General features: G+C 36.6%; 1 protein-coding gene across 2 annotated transcripts in view; it reads left to right on the top strand.

The window, feature by feature from the left end:
- Positions 1 to 18,403, top strand: part of VWA8 (von Willebrand factor A domain containing 8) — a 195,603-nt gene that overhangs the window by 27,810 nt on the left and 149,390 nt on the right. For both annotated transcript variants that reach the window (XM_064440807.1, XM_064440806.1), the window contains exons 5-9: positions 9,571 to 9,738; positions 11,717 to 11,881; positions 12,286 to 12,335; positions 12,665 to 12,773; positions 15,705 to 15,809. In XM_064440807.1, coding sequence (XP_064296877.1) covers positions 9,571 to 9,738; positions 11,717 to 11,881; positions 12,286 to 12,335; positions 12,665 to 12,773; positions 15,705 to 15,809 — 597 coding nt within the window. The remainder of the gene's footprint in view (positions 1 to 9,570; positions 9,739 to 11,716; positions 11,882 to 12,285; positions 12,336 to 12,664; positions 12,774 to 15,704; positions 15,810 to 18,403) is intronic.

Genomic DNA, 18,403 nt, shown 5'->3' with positions numbered 1-18,403 from the left:
AGAGCTTGTCTTGCAGAGTGATTTTCTGTTGCTGTAACACTCTGTAGTTGAGCCACCAACTTGATTGAAGCAGTATGGAGATTCTAATATCCGCCTTTTGTATTTTCAAAAATTAAGGAATTTGATTTGATGTTTTTATGTCTTTTTTTCCAATTTCTGATGCAGTTTTGTTTTTTATTGTGTGTTTACAGCTATAAAAGGCACACCTCTGGTTTAAACTCTTATTACTATAGTGTTCCACATTTTTAGTGATTGCATCAAAGGAAATCCTACATTGTTTTAATGTAGTGGATGCAACTGGGAGAGCAGCTAAGCCATTTTGTTAGTGCTTGAGAGGTGTATTGCTCCAGGGTTGCACTACAAATCATGTTGCCTGGAATGCCTGGTTTTGTTTGCTCTGCATCTTCCAGCTTTTGCATTAAATGAATCAAACTTCCCAAACACAGACCACTTTACCAAGTGTACAGTCTTTTCTGTTTGGGGCAATCAAACTAACTGAGGATGGGATAAGTAGAAAAATATTGTATGGTTATGTGCTGAAAAACTACAAAGACAATATCATATTTTTCAAGATTTGCTGATTAAGCTGTTTCTACTGAGTGGGTATGTATATCACTGTCATTTCCATAAATACAGAGTTAGAGCCAGTTTTGGTGTATCTTTGAACTATGTGAACATACTTATTTGAATAGAATACTTTTGCAACCCTAACTGCACCAGCATCATGACTTATACAGTGACAAAATGTAAAATTGATTGTCAAGATAACAGAAGAAATTATCTTCTACCATGACTTGAAAGATTTCATGTAGTAATCAGTTAAACATCCAGTGTGACAGAAATGACAGCTTAACCTATCCTGTCTGTAAAACGAACATGACATGATATCCCCTGGAGTAGCACTACACAGACTTGAGATTGTTTTCTTAAAAAAAAAATAAAATTAGAGAATTATAAAACAAGGCATGAGATTAATTGAATTAAATTATAACCGTATTTGAGAGGGAGTGTGTGTATACATATGTATATATCTTTGTGTATACATGTTAAAAAAAAATTCTTTCTACACCCTAGCAAAGAGATGGGTAAGAATAATTAAGCTTTTAAAAAAAATTAAGCAATGAGTGCAAGTCATTTAATTCTGTGACTTATTGGCTGACTTCCTTGGAGGTGACAGTGGATTTTTGATGTGCTGGTAGGTTAGCCACAGCAAAGGCATTGTCAGAAAGTATAACTTAGTTGACTCTCACTGATCACTGCAATATCTGTCCATCTAGTACAGGGAGCTAGATAGCAAAACTTGTAGAAAGAAGAGGCAAATAATGCAGTGCTCCAGAAGTATGAATGTTACTATTAATTTTCTTGTGTCCATCATTGCACAGAAAGTGAGAATTATTAGGCAGAAACCAAAAGTATTTGGATGAAGTTAATCTTTATTAACGTTGACATAGCATATGTTGTATCTAAAAAGAAAATGCATGATAAGGACCCCTATATAGTAGCCTCTTAATCGTACTCAAAATCAATCGTAATCAAAATCGTGATTTTGTTTTAATAATTTGCGATGCTGCTTTCATGTTTCTGAAAATGTCAGCATTTAACTGGATTTGTTAGGTTAGCAGTTGAGACTCCACTATCATGTTTTGATGTAGAGGGCATATGGATGAATGCCTGTGATGTAATGTGATGAATATTAGGTCTGTGTATTCATAATTCCTTATAGATTAAACTTAAAGGTGTGGGGTTCTTTTTTCTTATGTTTGTGACAGTTACATACATATTTAACTTTCTTTTCAGCTAATTCTTCCTACAGTGTGAGAAGGGTCAATACTTTGTAACCTGTGGGGTCATAATGTGGACTTGATGGTGCTCTGAATCAAAGTAATTTACAAGTGATAAGTAACTATTATTTATGGCTGAGCCCAGAGAGCGGTGGTGAATGGAGTCAAATCCAGTTGGCAGCCAGTCACGAGTGGGGTTCCCCAGGGCTCAGTGTTGGGGCTGGTCCTGTTCAATATCTTCATTGATGATCTGGATGAGGGACTTGAGTGCACCATCAGTAAGCTTGCAGGTGACACGAAGCTGGGTGGAAGTGCCGATCTGCTGGAGGTCAGGAAGGCCCTACAGAGGGACCTGGACAGGCTGGATCGTTGGGCCAGAGCCAACGGTATGAGATTCAACAAGGCCAAGTGCTGGGTCACAACCCCAGGCACCGCTACAGGCTTGGGGAGGAGTGGCTGGAAAGCTGCCCAGCAGAAAAGGACCTGGGGGTGCTGGCTGACAGCTGGCTGAACGTGAGCCAGCAGTGTGCCCAGGTGGCCAAGAAGGCCAATGGCATCCTGGCTTGTATCAGGAATAGTGTGGCCAGAAGGAGCAGGGAGGTGCCCCTGTACTCGGCACTGGTGAGGCTGCACCTTGAGTACTGTGTTCAGTTTTGGGCCCCTCACTACAAGAAGGACATGGAGGTGCTGGAGTGTGTCCAGAGAAGGGCAATGAAGTTGGTGAAGGGTTTGGAGAACAAGTCTTATGAGGAGTGGCTGAGGGAATTGGGGTTGTTTAGCCTGGAGAAGAGGAGGCTGAGGGGGGAGACCTTATTGCTCTCTACAACTACCTGAAAGGAGGTTGTAGTGAGGTGGGGGACAGACTCTTCTCCCTAGTAACAAGTGATAGGATGAGAGGAAATGGCCTCAAGCTGTGCCAGGGGAAGTTTAGGTTGGATATTAGGAAAAACTTCTTCACAGAAAGGGTTGTCAGGCATTGGAACCGGCTGCCCAGGGAGGTGGTTGAGTCTCCATCCCTGGAGGTATTTAAAAGAAGGGTAGATGTGGTGCTTGAGTGTATGGTTTAGTGGTGGACATGGCAGTGATAGGTTAGCGGTTGGACTCGATGATCTTAAGGGTCTTTTCCAACCTTACTGATTCTATGATTCTGTGATTCTATGTTTATTTTTAGATACTTGTCACGTACTTAATTTCCTTTTTATTCTGCTACTCATCAGGAGGAAAAATTTAAATTACCCATCTCCATTATTCTTGTCCAGAAGACAAGAGTTGTATAGAATGAAGATAAAAACTCCTAGGTTTTTTTGTTTGTCAATATTTACATGGGTAAATCTCCTCAGAAACTCAGATTGCTTGCACCTGGGCCTGCTCTCTCCCCAAGATGCAAAATGTTTCACATACTTAATGAAATGTACTGTTGTACTCATATACCTTGTGTAAAGCAGCTAAAATGGGCAGATCCTGCTGAGGTGGGGACATCATCTCTTCTAAATACGGTTTGCAGGCACTGTTGCAAAAACACCTGACTGTCATGGTAGGGGAAGGGGTGATGGAAATAAAACAAATCATTTGACAAGTGCTAGTTCAAAAAAAGAAAAAAAAAAATGTCTGGTGGAAGCTGAAATCAATGACTGGGTAAGCTAAAATCAGTTACTATGAAATGAAAGACTGTTCCAGCTCTTGTCATGTTAACATATTTATGATCTTATCATATGTCGATTCACTTTGTAGGGTAAACTTTTCTAGCCTAGTTTTCTGATTCAAACCTCCAATAAATTCAGGTTGTTGCTTTTTTAGTTGCTTTTCTTTCTGTCTGTGCCATGGTCCATCGTGTTGCATCATGAATTAGGTGCTCACCAGTTCAAGCCATTTTTCCTCACTGAAACATCAACTACTGCTGGACAGCTGGAGTCTCTCTTTAGATATTAACTAGCTGGCTGATGGTGCTCTGGTGTACTGCAATTACTCTGCCTTTTTTTTTTTTTAATTATAAAGAAGGAGTGAATAACAATATTAAATGCAACTTGCCCTGTAATTTTCTTAACCTCAAGGGGAAAAATTAGCTATAAAACCCACCCAGAAAACACTTGATTAACTCAGCAGGGACGTAGGCTGAATAGTGAAGATGTAGCCCCCCCCTTCCATTCCAGGCAGAGAAAAAGGTTGAATTATTTAGTTCTTAAGTTACTTTTTAAATTTGACTAACAACATGAGTTACTATTATATTGATTTTAATAAAACCTAAACATCACATTTGGAATATATGTAACTCAGTATTTTTGTGGCCTAAATTGTAAAATGTAAAACTACAGTTCATCATCATCTACAAAGTGAAAAATTTTGTAACAAAAAATAGAATACGCATTTTAAATGGATAGCAGGTCTATTTGTAATCTCACCTTTGAACAGCATTATACAGTCAGAACTTTTCTTATTAAATACATGTTATTTTAAACAACTAACACGAGATTTTACAAATATTTAAGGAAAAAGATAAAAGTAAGTTTTTATGAAAAGTTGACATTGTTGCTTTGAAATTGGTTGAACATGGCTTTTAATAGCCTGTAATCTTACTATTTAATTTTTGACAGTACTTTTATTTTGGAGGAGGTATGTTGTCGCTTCTGTCCATTAAACAGTCATCAATTTCAGCATTGCTCAACAGCTTTCTTGTTTGCTCAACTCATGAGAGAAAATAATAACTAAGGAATTAAGAGGCCTAAAAGCTAAACAAATATATTGAAAGATATTCTTTGGTAGAGGCATACCATTAGACATGCTGTTTATTCTACAGATATTTTTAAAATCTAGCAAAGCAGATTCCCCAGTAGGAGACAGCCTTATATGCTTCACTGCCCCTGCCCTCAACATCTGTTTGTACATCTATCTTTAGACTGTCTCTAAATTTCTAGATAATTTCCTATTTCCATATAAGTATTATAAAACTTGATGATCTTATTAGTTCTGTTGCATCTTCTTAAAAGAATAACCTGAGGCACTTACAGTAAATTACAAGTCTTGGTTAATGTCCTCTTCCTTTCCCGGTAAAATGATGAGTAAAAGCTCATAGCACTCTCCATTCTGCATCTCTGTAATTTCTTTTGTAGCATCTTTTGTAGTATCTTTTACTTGTTGGTTAGTTTTAATGATTTAAATTTGAATAATTTGAATAATTTTACTTAACCTGTGGAAAGAAATTTAGAAGATATCAATTTCTTCTGAGTTCTGTGATATTTGGTAGCTTGGCAGCTTTGGTAGCTATTTGGGAGTCAAATTAATGTCCGCCTCCCATCCCCGGAAGACAGGCTGCACCAAGGATTTAGTAGTTCAAGTTCTGTTAGTCTGCTGCAGCCAGTCAACATCATGTTAGCTCAAAACCAGACAAAGTTTTGTGTTGTCTTTACCAGATGGTTGGTAAGGATCTCTTTTCACCATGAGAGACATCTGGACATATCATTGTTGGGATGTTTATGAGATACAGGAGTGAATGGAAAGACTTGGGTGGATGAGTTCGTGTGGGATATTGTGTGGGTGGTGGGAAGAAGATATTATGTTGGAAGGGACATCTGAAATGTAGGCTGCAGATGCAGGGAAACCTTACCTCATTAGTTCTCGTGTTCACTGAACTACTTGTTCTGTTGTTTTTCTACGTTGTAGTTTTGGTTGCTGTGCTTGAGTTGTCATTACAGGGATCTACTTTTCAGACCAGGGGCAAGTCATCTTCTAAAAACAAACATAGCTTGAGGTAGCTCCTTAAAAAAACACACTCACATACTGATTACAGTTCAGCAATTCCCAGCAGCGTTGTTTAAATACGATTCTGAAATGTAGATTGTATATCATATTCAGAGTGATGCTCGGGTCTGAAAAATTAAAGCCCTTTAGAGTTCCCTGAGAACCTTCCTCATGGATTTCAGGGTGACCAGAGTTTTCTGGTTTACAGTATGCATTTCCCTGAGAAAAGATAACTACCATTTCAGTTCTGGTATTTTAAGCTATACTGTTAAAATTTCTTGTGCTTTTACAAACTGTTTTGGTTAGCTTTATAAAAGTGTCCTCCTCTGTCTGGTGTTTGTACATTTCAGTATGTGCATTGTGGTGAGCTTTTTTTTCTCCTTCTTGCCTTTCTGACACTTTAAAACTTCATCCGTGTGCTTATTTATGTCAAAAATGGGGTTTACGGTTTCCTGCAGTTGTCATATGTTGCACTGCTCAAGTGGAGGAGCTCACCATGGTTCAACTACAGGAAAGGCAATGAAAGTCTGCTTAGGGTAATTTTGTTCCTAAGGTGTTTTTGCCTTTAAAGATAAAAATATATTTTTGTAAGTGCAGTGTGAAACCATGGTAAGCAATCTGTGATACGTATTTGTTGCATAAAACCATTACTATGAGAGCAGCACTGTGTGAAGGGTTTCTGCTCCCAGCTTGTGGTAGCTGCAGGTATTCTCTGGAGCAGGTATCCAGGTTACCATCCTCCCAGAGCCCTAGGAGCACGGGTGGGAGGCAGCAACATCTGTCCTCCTCTGACGAGCAAAATAGTCACTCGCTGCAGTTAGAATAAATCTGAAAGTAAACATTTAACAAATCCCTCTCGGCCTTTTAACAAGAATTAATATATTTAATCTCAGGTTTATCATCAAGGTTGCACAATATAAGTCCTCCCCCTGTCAAATTGTGTTTTATGTTAAACATTTGGAACAAACAAGGCTAGTGAAAGAGGGAGGTAGCACAGCTATTTCTGGGTTTTCATTATAGAATTATGAAGATTTGTTTCTTGGAAGCATTTTAAAAAAATGATTTTCAGTGACAGCTTGCAAACTTGCTTTCCTTCCTCTGATTTTTTAATGTGTTTTAGTTTCCATACCAATCCATCAATACACAGATAAAACTGAAATAATGATTCAGAGGATGCCTTGTAGTATGCCTAGCTTATTCAAAAACTTATTACTCATTACCAACCAGAATACAGAAGTAGTCATAGTTCAGCCAGAGATACACAGCTGTTTTGGTCTTAAGAGCAGACTTTATGCTATTTAACACAAGAACTTTAAGGTAAATGAATTGTGCATGTATTTCATTGTATTTTGGAGAACAATTTCCAGGATTTCAGATAAGCGTTGAACATATATGAGGAGCACAATTTGGAAGAAAGCCAATCAGGGTAAATTAACACCCAGGTGGTGTTGGTGTTGTCATTGTTATGGGGTGTCTTTTGATTTAGAAGGGAAAAACCATGGTTGTGCATGCAGCCGTTCCTGCAGCTGATTATAAAAGGTACATATAGGTAGGCAAAGACCATCTTTTGAAATATAATTGAACTGAGCAATAGAATTTTGAATAAAAACTTCAAATAGTTTCCAAGCTTTGGAAACTGTATACTTTTTAAATTTTGATCCTGTAAGCTGATGGTCAGCAGGCAACGTAACGTAGTAGGCTGCTTCTCAAGATTCCACTGCTAATGGGGACCATCTTCGTTCTTGAAGTTAATGGTTGTTATATACTTCCTGATATTTGCTGCCTACCCCTACAGCAGATTGCCTTCAGGTACAAGTTCAGGAGAGAGATTTATGTTGACACTGGAAGCCTGTTATTTCAGCAAGCCTTCATCTGTAGTGTGCATATCTCAACATGAGTCAACAAGATTCTATGGATACTCAAAATATTTTGAAACCATATGAACAAAATGTGTATTTTCCTCTGGCTAGTAAAACTCAGTCATAAAGTCTTTGTAGACTTATAATATGCAGAATCCAACCAACTTGGCAAATAAATTGTTTGTTGAAGCATATTCTGGCTGTATCTCCAAACTACGTTTAGACAAAATAGCATTCTATTCATGCCAGGTATTGGACTGGCCGCTGGAGACTCAGGTTTTCTATTCCATCAGGTTGGAGCAGATTTTTGACTTGACCAGTGACCTTCCTAGAGAATAATGTTAGTACAAAATTTGTCCTGTGTAGAAATTGTATGGCATGAGGAGAGAGGAATTTTATATTGCTTCTTAGTAGAGTATGATGTCCTGAATTATCACTACCAAAAAAAAAAAAAATTCACATACTGATTACTTTTGGAAAGATTTGGTGATTCAGTGGAAGAGAAATAATCTGAGGACTACTACTTGTTTAACGGGATTGTTCCAGGTTCCTCAGAGACTGATTATGAGGCTAGGTAGTAAAACAGAATGACTTTCAGAGAAGTGAACTTGGTCTGGAGATGTGTACCAGGATTTGTGAGGACCTTTTTCGGTAATGCTTGCTTGAATCTAGATTAGATACAGCAATTATTTCCATCTTAATAATGATGTGAAAAGCTTATGTTATGGCTAATTTGCCAGTAGTTGTTTATGCTTCTCTACTGTGCATAAGAAGCATCTAAATTAGTCTTATCATTTAGTGTCTTCATTATCTTCTCGGATGGATCTCCTATTCTGTTGTATATTTTGTACCATGTAACAATTCATTTGTGCCGAACTGGTCTTTGTTTCTAGTTTATGCTTATATGCTTTTGTCCTTTATACATCTGGTTTCATATGTAATTCTTATTTTCGTTCTTTTTATTTTTGTATTCTGGTACCTCTTCATTATTCGTTCTTGTATTTTCCTTCTTTCTGTGTGTCCCAGTTTTTGGCATGTATTGTATTCATCAGAGATTTCCATCTAGCATCATATGACAGGTTATTCTGTAGGAGTTTATAAGAGACATGCTGGGAAGAGATTTCATTTGTTCTCCCTTTGCAACCATGCTTGTGTCTAAAATTGTGTTAAATTGTAATAGGAATGCAAAGGAAGACTCTTTGGTGCCTCTGAATGTTGCCTGTGCCTAAACCTGCCCCATTATTATCTGATTAAACTTCTGCAAATTGGAAGTAGATGAGAATGCATTGACTTTCTGAGTCTTTTTATGGACAATAATTGTGAATATTAGATATGAAGTGTAGTTAATTTACCTGAGTGAATGTCATTGACTGCAAGAAAGTTGCACAATATTACTAGCACCAGAGTTTAGTTTTACATTTTGGCTCCGTGTTATGCACTTAAATAAACAGCCATATATAAACAACTAATAAAGTGAAATACGGAAAAGAACTTTCTATTCCAGAGGCTCCAAAGGATTAGCAAGTTAATGGTTACATTTTTATTCTGGTTTTGTAGCAGACCATGTTCAGTCAGGGAATATAATTCTGAGTCTTTTTAATTTCGTCACATTTTTTAACATCTGATTATTTATTGCACTATTTTGCTTTTATCATCTATGTTTGGTTCTAGCAATGTATTGAGGATGAATTACAGTGGTGCATAACTGGAGCAATCCAAAGGAAAATCTGGCTTTTTTCTAAATATTTTAATATAATTGCAAATACGTAAAACCATCTTGATAGTATGTTTTCTGTATAAATAGCTGTCCCAGAATTGTTAGATGATGTTAAAATACCTGAAAAACACAAAATATTAGGCAACATAAAAAAGAAGAGGTATCACATATTAATATATACTGGGTATACACTAAAACATCTGCAAGGTTTTGTATTTTATTCTGTTGTTACAAAATACTGGAACTTATTTTGGTCAATCCCTATAATAGTTAGGAGGTAAAAGTCCAGCTCATGAGTGTGTAGTGCTGTTAAGGCAATCAGCTGTCACTCTTCCTGATCACTACTGATGTGAATCTTATTGATTCTTACAGAAAGGAATACTGTTTCGGGAAGCACCTGGGGGTTCTTTTTCAGCAGGATTTAATGAGATATGTAATGTTTATTTCTACTATAATATTGGGTTTGCATTTTGAAAAGTGTGCAGTTCGTGCGGCTACCGAAGGCAGAATCCTTGTGCTGGAAGGTTTGGAGAAGGCTGAGCGGAACGTACTGCCAGTGTTAAACAATTTGCTGGAGAATAGGGAAATGCAGCTTGAAGATGGCCGTTTTCTTATGTCTGCAGAGCGTTACGACAAACTTCTGCAGGTATGGAAATGCTGTTTGGATTTTCCATTTTTGTTTTCCTTGATAGTGCTGAAACATGATTATGAAGGGGAGAGTATGTATGAGAGAAATGGGGGAAATCTCAACTGTTTTTTTTTTCTGGGATGTTCTGTGGGATGAAATAGGCAGGGTGAAAACTATGTGAGAAATCAAACTACTGCTTTCAACAGCAGCAAAAAAATTTTCATCTATATCTTGTCTGTCCACATGAAAGGGTAGCCCATTTTTAACCTTTATGAAACCTGTATGTTTCTGAAATGTGAAAGCCACAATGTGGGAGTAACCAAAATGTACTTGTGAAAAGAGATTTAAGTTGAAATTGGTCTCATGAAGTTCAGGTAATGCTTCAACATTGCAATAGCCTCGTTGCTAAGCTTTTAAAATGTTAGGATACCAAAAAAAATAAGTCAAGAAGAGTGACACAATTCATCAGTGCTGTCTTGCCTTTAATTTACAAAAGTATTTGTAAACAGCCAATCTAAATTATGGGAAGTGGTTAGAGAATTTTCTTTTGATAGGGAGTGGGATTTTAGTGTCTGCTGCCATTGCTACTTCAGCCATTTTCCTTCTTTTTTGGGCGTTGAGTCCTACTGCTTAAATTGGAGTGGATACTTTTCAGGCTTTTGGGGACCTAAATAAATTTCATTAGACAGTTTCCAGTAGTACTCTGCATCTTACTTTCATGCATTGTAGTTTCTGATCACGTACCTGTCAGCCTCCTGTAACAGTCTGACCCCTGCTCACTTGTGTTTCCGTCTGTCATACCTAACTGTGGTTAGGTATATAATTCAGACCCATGTGGCACAGGGAGGAAATCTGTGATACGCCTTCTGTCATTGATCCCGATTTGTATGAAGTTGCCAACTATGCTGAAGTACTGTAGTGGATTTCTGAAAATATGTAATTGTTTCTTATGCCTCTCATCTGTGGTTACAATATTTCTGTTCCATGCCTTTTCCAAAAACATTTTTATGATATTTAATTAGTAGATGCAGTTGTTAGAAGAATTATTATTATATTTTAAAAGCAAGCTTTTAAAATGTAATTGTATTTAAAGACCGAAAATGAGAATTCAAACTTAGGCAGGATTTAGCTGCAATTATGCAAAGCATCTTCCTCTTCTCTTTTTTCCTTTTTAACACTTTTCTAATGATAAAATGTTTCAAAATCAGTGCCTCAGGCACACTGCTAATAGTATATGAATTAAATAAATCTTGCTACAATACTAAATCTAATATTGTTGCTTTGCTGTTTGTGGCATATTGTATTATATAAGCTGATGTTCATGTTCTCTTCTCCTGTGTGAATAATTACTATACATCTGGGTCTGCAGGAAATGTACTCAGGTATGGTTTCAAGGAAGACTTAACTGTGATGTGGGAAGAGTAAAGAGTGCGTTTTTTGTATGCAATGAATCTTTTACATGACAACAACTGAAATACAATATTTAATGTCCTTGGGAAGGAGCCTAGTTTTGAATTATTGCATGTAATAAAGCATAATTTGTAAATGAGTTTTTTAAAATGCAGATTTTAATCTCCTTTACAGTTGTAAGATGGGGAAAAAGAAGAAAAAATATTTGCTCACGGTAACCCACTTGTAATATTTTAGAATACAATAAATTTTGTGGTCTGTTTATTTTCTATTCTTTGTGAAAACAATGTTGTAGTGATACCTTTTCAACTTGAACCATCTGTGGGATCTTTGGTCAAATTGCTACAGGCCTGAAAGCTGCACCCAATCAAGCATTTTGTCTAAGTTCATTTTGGAAAAACTTGCTTCTACCATCCACAAATTTGACTAGTTCAATGCTTTCAGGCCCCTCGGGATGAAAGATGAAAACATTATCCCATTTAGGCTGAAGGACCAGGGCCGTTAGTCAATCTGCAGCTTAGTCATCGTACGTTCTTAATGATGTAAGTTTTCTTTTTTTCTTGTTTCTTTCTTTTAATTAATTTAGGATCATACAAAAGCAGAGTTAGATTCATGGAAGATTGTTCGGGTTAGTGAAGATTTTCGAGTGATAGCATTGGGCCTGCCAGTACCGAAATACTCTGGTAACCCTTTGGATCCGCCTCTTCGCTCTCGTTTTCAAGCTAGAGATGTTTATCATCTGCCTTTTAAGGTAAGTGTCTTAGCAGAGGAGTTGGATTATCTGTACTGAGTAAAGCTAATATTTTGACGTTATGTTTTACTTACCTCACCTCTGAAAAGAGTCCTTGGGTAATAAATTTATCTTAAAGGGTACTTTTCATACTGGGGCCTAATAAATTCCTGAAAAGCAGGCTTAAAGCTGCCAAGGAGTGCTGCAGCAGAAAAACAACTTACATAAAACATATAACTCTAAAAGAAAGATTTTATAATCTTTCTTCCTTTTTTAAAATAAAATTAATTCTGTGTCAGTGAGTGAGTAGACCCCTCATGTCTAAATTAGAGGGAAAAATAGAAAATGCCTCATACATCATGAGCTGTGACCCACAGTATGATCCCAAAATTAATTTACTCTGTGATTTTATGTTCTATTTTCAGGACCATCTTCAGCTGTTATATTCAATTGGATCAAACATTTCCACAGAGAGGTAATTTTTCATAATTGAAAAAATAAAAATGGAATGAATGAAGAAAAGCAATGTCCTTTCAGGACTCCTTGCTATTTTTGTGTCTTCTATCACTGCATAGAGACCAGAACTGAAGAAGCTTTTTAATATGTGTGGGTGTATGTTCACACGGCTTTTTGTATGCAGCCTTCATATAATGAATCCTTAATGCTTTAGAACTTCAATCACACCTTACTTATTTGTGCTCAGAAATAGTTTCAGCATCTTACACTGTATTTAACTTTTTAGGCTTTAGTATTTTAAATATAGATAGCATGTATAAAACTCTGTAATTACTTTTTCCTATGCAGAATTTCTCAGCTGCTGTCTTTTGCTACGACTCTATGCTCTCAAGAATCTTCTACATTGGGACTTCCAGATTTTCCTTTAGACAGCTTATCGGCTGCAGTTCAGATTTTGGTATGTGCATACACATGTGCTGTGAAACTGTATCGGCTTAAAATTTCTCAAAATTAGATCTGGATTATTTGTGTTTTTACAAGACAGTTAACGTGAACATTTGTAAAATAAGCCTGAAAAACCTAGGGACGGTTTGAGGGAGAAAAGCCCCAGTCAGGTATCCCTGGGTAATACTTTAACCAAGTATTTAACACAATACTGAAGGACAAAGTATGGCATGGCACAAGATCTGTGATGTGTTTAAATGTATTTTAGTGCTCAAAATAGTTTGCTCTGCTAAATCATCTTACCAGACTTCAGGGGAATCTACAGTTTACCTGATGACACTGAGATAGTCAGTGGAGAGAAATAAACGTCACAACCTAAAAGTGCTTCTGATTTAAAGGTATGCATGTAAATCAGATTTTTTTCATTACAAAGACACCTATTACTCTCCAGTGACACCTAGAATGACTCAAAACAACTCTTTGAATTTGGGTATTCAAGAGATAGTTACATTTTATGAGATGAAGCCTACATTAGGTCTTTGGCTTGGCTAGTGGATTTAGAATAAACAGAGACATAGAGGGTTACCTGAAGATGCAGGCTGTGCATACCTGAAGATGCAATACTTTCTGATAGCTACAGACCATAGGGAAATATAACAGTTGTACACACTTGCTGAATTCACAGTGGCAGATCAGGCAGGTCAGGACTAAAGCTGTGGCAGTCTTTCTGCTTTCCCTGACAGGCTTTTGTCCCTTGGACTTTATAATTGCATGGTAAAAAGCCAAAGTGAAAACAGAAGGTACCTCCTGAAGGAAGTCAGGGAGATGAGATCTTTATAATGAGAGAGGGGTTGGTACCCTTTTGCATGCAGATATGGTCAGCCCAGGAAGGTAAAATACCAGGACAGCTTCTCAAACCCTCTCTTCAAGGTGCAGGTATCTGTAGAAAGAACTCTTAAGATAATTCTTTGTCTCTTATGCAATCATTTTACCTATGATACTGCTCAGTGACGAATTATTTTGATGTATTTTGTTGGATTATGTACATTAAAGCATACTAATTACTTGTGTAACTGTGCTGTTACTCAGTCCCCTCAGTTGTGCTGGATACCTGCAGACATAATTTTTTTCTGAATTAGTGATACTACATCAGATGTTAAGAAGTGATTAAAATTCAAGTTCAGAGAAACTAAATGGTATTTGGAGGGCTTTAGGAAAGAAATACATGTTGGATTTTAAAATAAATTGTAACTTTTTATTCTTTGAGCCCTGTAGTGAAAAATTATTTTTAAATGAATGCCAGATGGGTTTCAGAGTAATGGAAAGAAAATGAGTCTTAAGCTATTATCTAAACTATGTAACGAAGGAAGCATTTTATTTTACATTAGAGAATGTGAAGTGTTATCGTTGTATGACAGTGTCTTTTTTAGGTAGACGAGAACTGTTTCTTTTAGAATTAGTTTTAATCACTTGGTTTTCTAAGCCGACTGTTCTCAGTGATTCTAGCTAAAGCATTTTTCCTTTGCATGCTGGGTCACTGCCATCCTCCTCTTCTAGCTTGGTTGATTTAACTGTTTGAAAGTGTGGAGGGAATGCATTGTAATGAGTAGCTTCTTATCTTTTATCAGGGATTCACACAATCCCCAAATGTATTTCTTAGGTTGAAAACTCCTGCCTGCTGAAAGGGAGAATTTTTTTTAGTAGGGTGCTGTTCTGAAGAGGCTAATTTTGTACATGCCACTGTAATTATTATTAATTTGAGATAATGTGGACAAATTATATGTGATGACTTTATATATAGACAGAGAGCTTTTAAAATGCAATAAAGGGCTCCCTGATCCTTTAAGTAGTACATTTACTACAGTGCCTTAAATGGTTTATTTTTACTGATCTTTTTTTAATATGGAACATTATAAATAGTATTACTGATTATAAGTATGAATTGAATTATGCATATCATTAAATATGCATCTCCTGATTTAATTTCTAGAACAACTCTTCTTTCAGTTGGGTGCCTATGTAAATCCAAGCGTATAACTGAAAATCAGTTGGTTTTATTTGAATTATATTATTTACTTTTTACTTACTTTAAAGGCTTAAAGAAGTAGTGCCAGTCCACTAATGTTTTTCCCTGGTGTTGCACACAAGTAGTCATTAAAAATTCACAATTGTTTTTTGAAAAATACAAGCATTACTTTAGGGGTTTTGAAACACTCTTTTCCACCATGAAAAGGTTTGTGCATATGTGTCTTGAGTATTCTTAAATGCACATCCATTTCTTTCTCTATTACTGTGGCAAAATAATTGAATCTGTCTAGTTCAGAAAGCAACTGACAAAAGAGTTAGTACTTAAAACTAACAAGGAGATAGCAAAAAAAAGCCCAGCTGTTTTCAGTCTTGTGTAGAAAGTGCAAGCATGCTTAGTAACTCATTTCAAAACAAAACAGTTTCGAGCAAATTGTTCAGAAATTTCTAGGAAATTATTAACTAGAATCTGTACAATGTAGTAGAATCAAAATTAAATACTAGAAATTGCTGTGAATGAGTAGATAATTATTATAATATAGATTTATTCTCATATTGATTCTCTTCTAGTAGTACTATGAAACTCCTGTGAAACTACCTGTGGAGGGATTTGCCTCTCCTAACCTTAAACGTTTTTAGGTATCAGAGCCAGTCACTGTAGCTTCCATTCATGCACAGGAAAGAAAGTAATTTTTAGGACATAGTTGTTCTGATCTACTTTAGACATTTAAATTATAATGAATTGCACATGACATGCTTGTTTTGACATATGAATACTGCATGCAGCAGTCATTTGTATATTACCCTTACAGTTTTGTTTTAAGTTCAGCGCTATACAGGATTTTCAGGTTAATGGCTGATGATAGAATGAGCCAATAATTCTTTTTTTTTTCTTTTTCTTTTTTTTAATTTGAATTAGGATTCCTTTCCTATGATGTCAGTCCAGCGTGTTATTGACCGGCTTTACCCCTATAAGGTTTTCCTTGGAAAGGAAGGCAGGACTGCAGTCGAAGATGCATTAAAAGTAAGTATTGCACAAATATATTATAATTCCAGGGACTGATGGGATTATGACAGTAGTTCTCCTGACTAATGTTACTTCGCTACTCCTGTAAAAAATAGAAATCTTAAACTAAATGGCTACATGATTGCTGATGCTAAAACAGCATATTTTTTTTTAAAAAAAAAACAAACATCATAAGCTAGTAGATTTCATTATAGTGAAAAGTGAAACCTCTATGTTCTGTAGAATATTTAGACCTCTGTTCAAAACTACAGAAAAACCATCACTTGGTAAGTGGTTAATTAACTTGAAATTAGCTACTTATAGGGTTAAGGTAGTTAAATGCTTAAAGAATAACTCTGGCATCTGACTTTTAAGAGCCTTTTGTTGCTTGTTGTTAGTCAGATCCATGTGTAATAATAGCTTACAGCACCTCTAATTATGCTGGGTTATTCCGTTTGTCCTTTTAAAACTTTAGCACGGTGCTGGCTTCCTTTAATTTTTGAATATGTTGTAGAAGTTATGTATGTTGCTGAAAATCAGCATTCACAGCTTACAGCATCTTACCCAGCTCTTTCAGTCCTGAAAATTATAAGTTTTGTGTACACACGTATTTAGAAATAACCAGCTTCGTAGCTAGTGAATTTTTGTTTTTCCTAAAACCAAGTCTGTGTGTCAGGGAAATGTTTGTAGCCCATCCCTGCTGACACCTCGCATATGCTCCCTTTTTGCATTGGAGCTCAGTCCTGTATTCTGTTTTACTGGGCTGGCCACCTACTTGTTTTCCTGAGTTTTGAGATGGAGAGTGCTTGCATTTGAAGGAGGTTGTCCTAAATGACCTGCTAGCTTTCATGAACCTTCAAAGCTGCCTCCTTTGGGGTCCTACCTACCACTTCTCTGAATAAGCCAATCTGGCCTGAAATCCAGCACGTGTAGTCTGTTACTTGCCTTCATCAATCCCCCTCAGGATTTGAACTCCATTATTTCATGGTTGCTACAGCCAGTGCTGCCATTGATTGCCGCATCCACAACCAATTGCTCCTTGTTTGTGAATGGCAGGAGCCATCTGTGCATCACCCCTGCCTAGCCTGTGCAGCACCTGCGCTGAGACATTATTCTAGGCAGCCTCAGAAATCTAGATTGATTGTGTCATGCTGTGTTACCCTTCCACCACATGTCAGGGTGATTGAAGTTGCCCGTAAGAACCATGGTCTGGGTGGAAATAGACTTCTATCTGTTAGCAGAGCAGTGACAGTCACTTCTGTTCTTAATATGCCTTTATTTTAAATCCTTTGTCATTCTGTTTCCCCTATCAGTTACAAATGGTGAATGTCTTTATGTTCAGTACCATGAGCTTCCTCCATTTTCCATTTCTTTAATCTTATGTGTTGTGTATGCTTTTGCTTCCTGTTTGAGACAAGTTGTTTTGACTAGTAAAATCTTCTTTCTCAATGATTGTCTACTTTTAAATAACTCCTTATCATTTTCATTTTTCTGTGTTAATTTTTGTTTTTTTCTTGATACTCTTCCTCATCATTACTTACACAAACGTGTCCCATTATGTCAATAAGTACATAAAATCTTAGTTGGAATTTTATTCTGTTTGCACCCAAAAAATCTGGTTAAGCAATGAATCTTAAGAAATACAGAAAATAACTGGTTCTACTGAGGAACTTCTGTTTATAATGATATTTCAGTAACAGCAGTGCCAGAACTGTATTAAATATGAATAATATTTTTTTTTCCATTCCATGAGAAACGTGAGGGAGAGGAGTCTGGCAGAAGCCAAGGTGGTTTCTTACTCTACCTTCCTACAGATTTCCAAAGAGTGTCCAGCTAATATTTGCCACTGAATATTTCTCTCTGTGTAACAGAATACTGTTAGGAAATACTCATCTTAACTGGGATCTACCAAGAGTTGAAAAAATAGATACTTGAAGTGTATTGCAATTGATGGGTTAATTTGTGTGAATTGAATAACTTCTTAGTATCAACTAATATTTAAAGAAAATAAAACCAAGTTTCATATAATAAACTGTAAAGTTTAGGCATCAAACTTGGAGGCAAATATGGGGAAGTAGTAATCCAGCTGATAACTGTCTTAATTTCAGGACGTCTTCCCTTCCAGTCAGCTGTCAGAGCTGAGAAGCGAGGTAGCCAGCGGTTAGGCTAAACAGCTAGTTTTGGCAGCTGTTAGACCCTGTGCATATTTCTTGAAGAGATCATATTCTCCAAGCACTGTCTTCCCAAACATAATCTTCAGCTTGGGTAAATCTTTTCCTTTTGTGCCTCCTTGCTCACTGAGACTCCACCAAGACCTAGGTATTCGTCTTCATTCTTATTCTGATAATGAATTAATGTGAAATATTGACTTACACCTTTCCTGTGAGTGAAAGCAGTTTGTTATGGTATTAGTCTTGGATTTGTAAAGATGCTTTGGAATGCAAACCTCTTGTTGAGTGGATCTAGTTGAAGTTAAAACCTGGTTTAGGCTTAACTCCGCCTGTCAGCCAAGTTTTTAATTTGATAAAAATGTGGCTCCTTGTGTCAAACTAATTAGCATAGAAAAAAGTGTTTATGGATTACACACTACTCCAGCGTCAGCAGTGATCTTG

This window comes from Phalacrocorax carbo, chromosome 1 (assembly GCF_963921805.1).
Source record: "Phalacrocorax carbo chromosome 1, bPhaCar2.1, whole genome shotgun sequence".
NCBI classification, from domain to species: Eukaryota; Metazoa; Chordata; class Aves; order Suliformes; family Phalacrocoracidae; genus Phalacrocorax; species Phalacrocorax carbo.
This window is presented reverse-complemented; position numbering and strand designations above follow the sequence as displayed.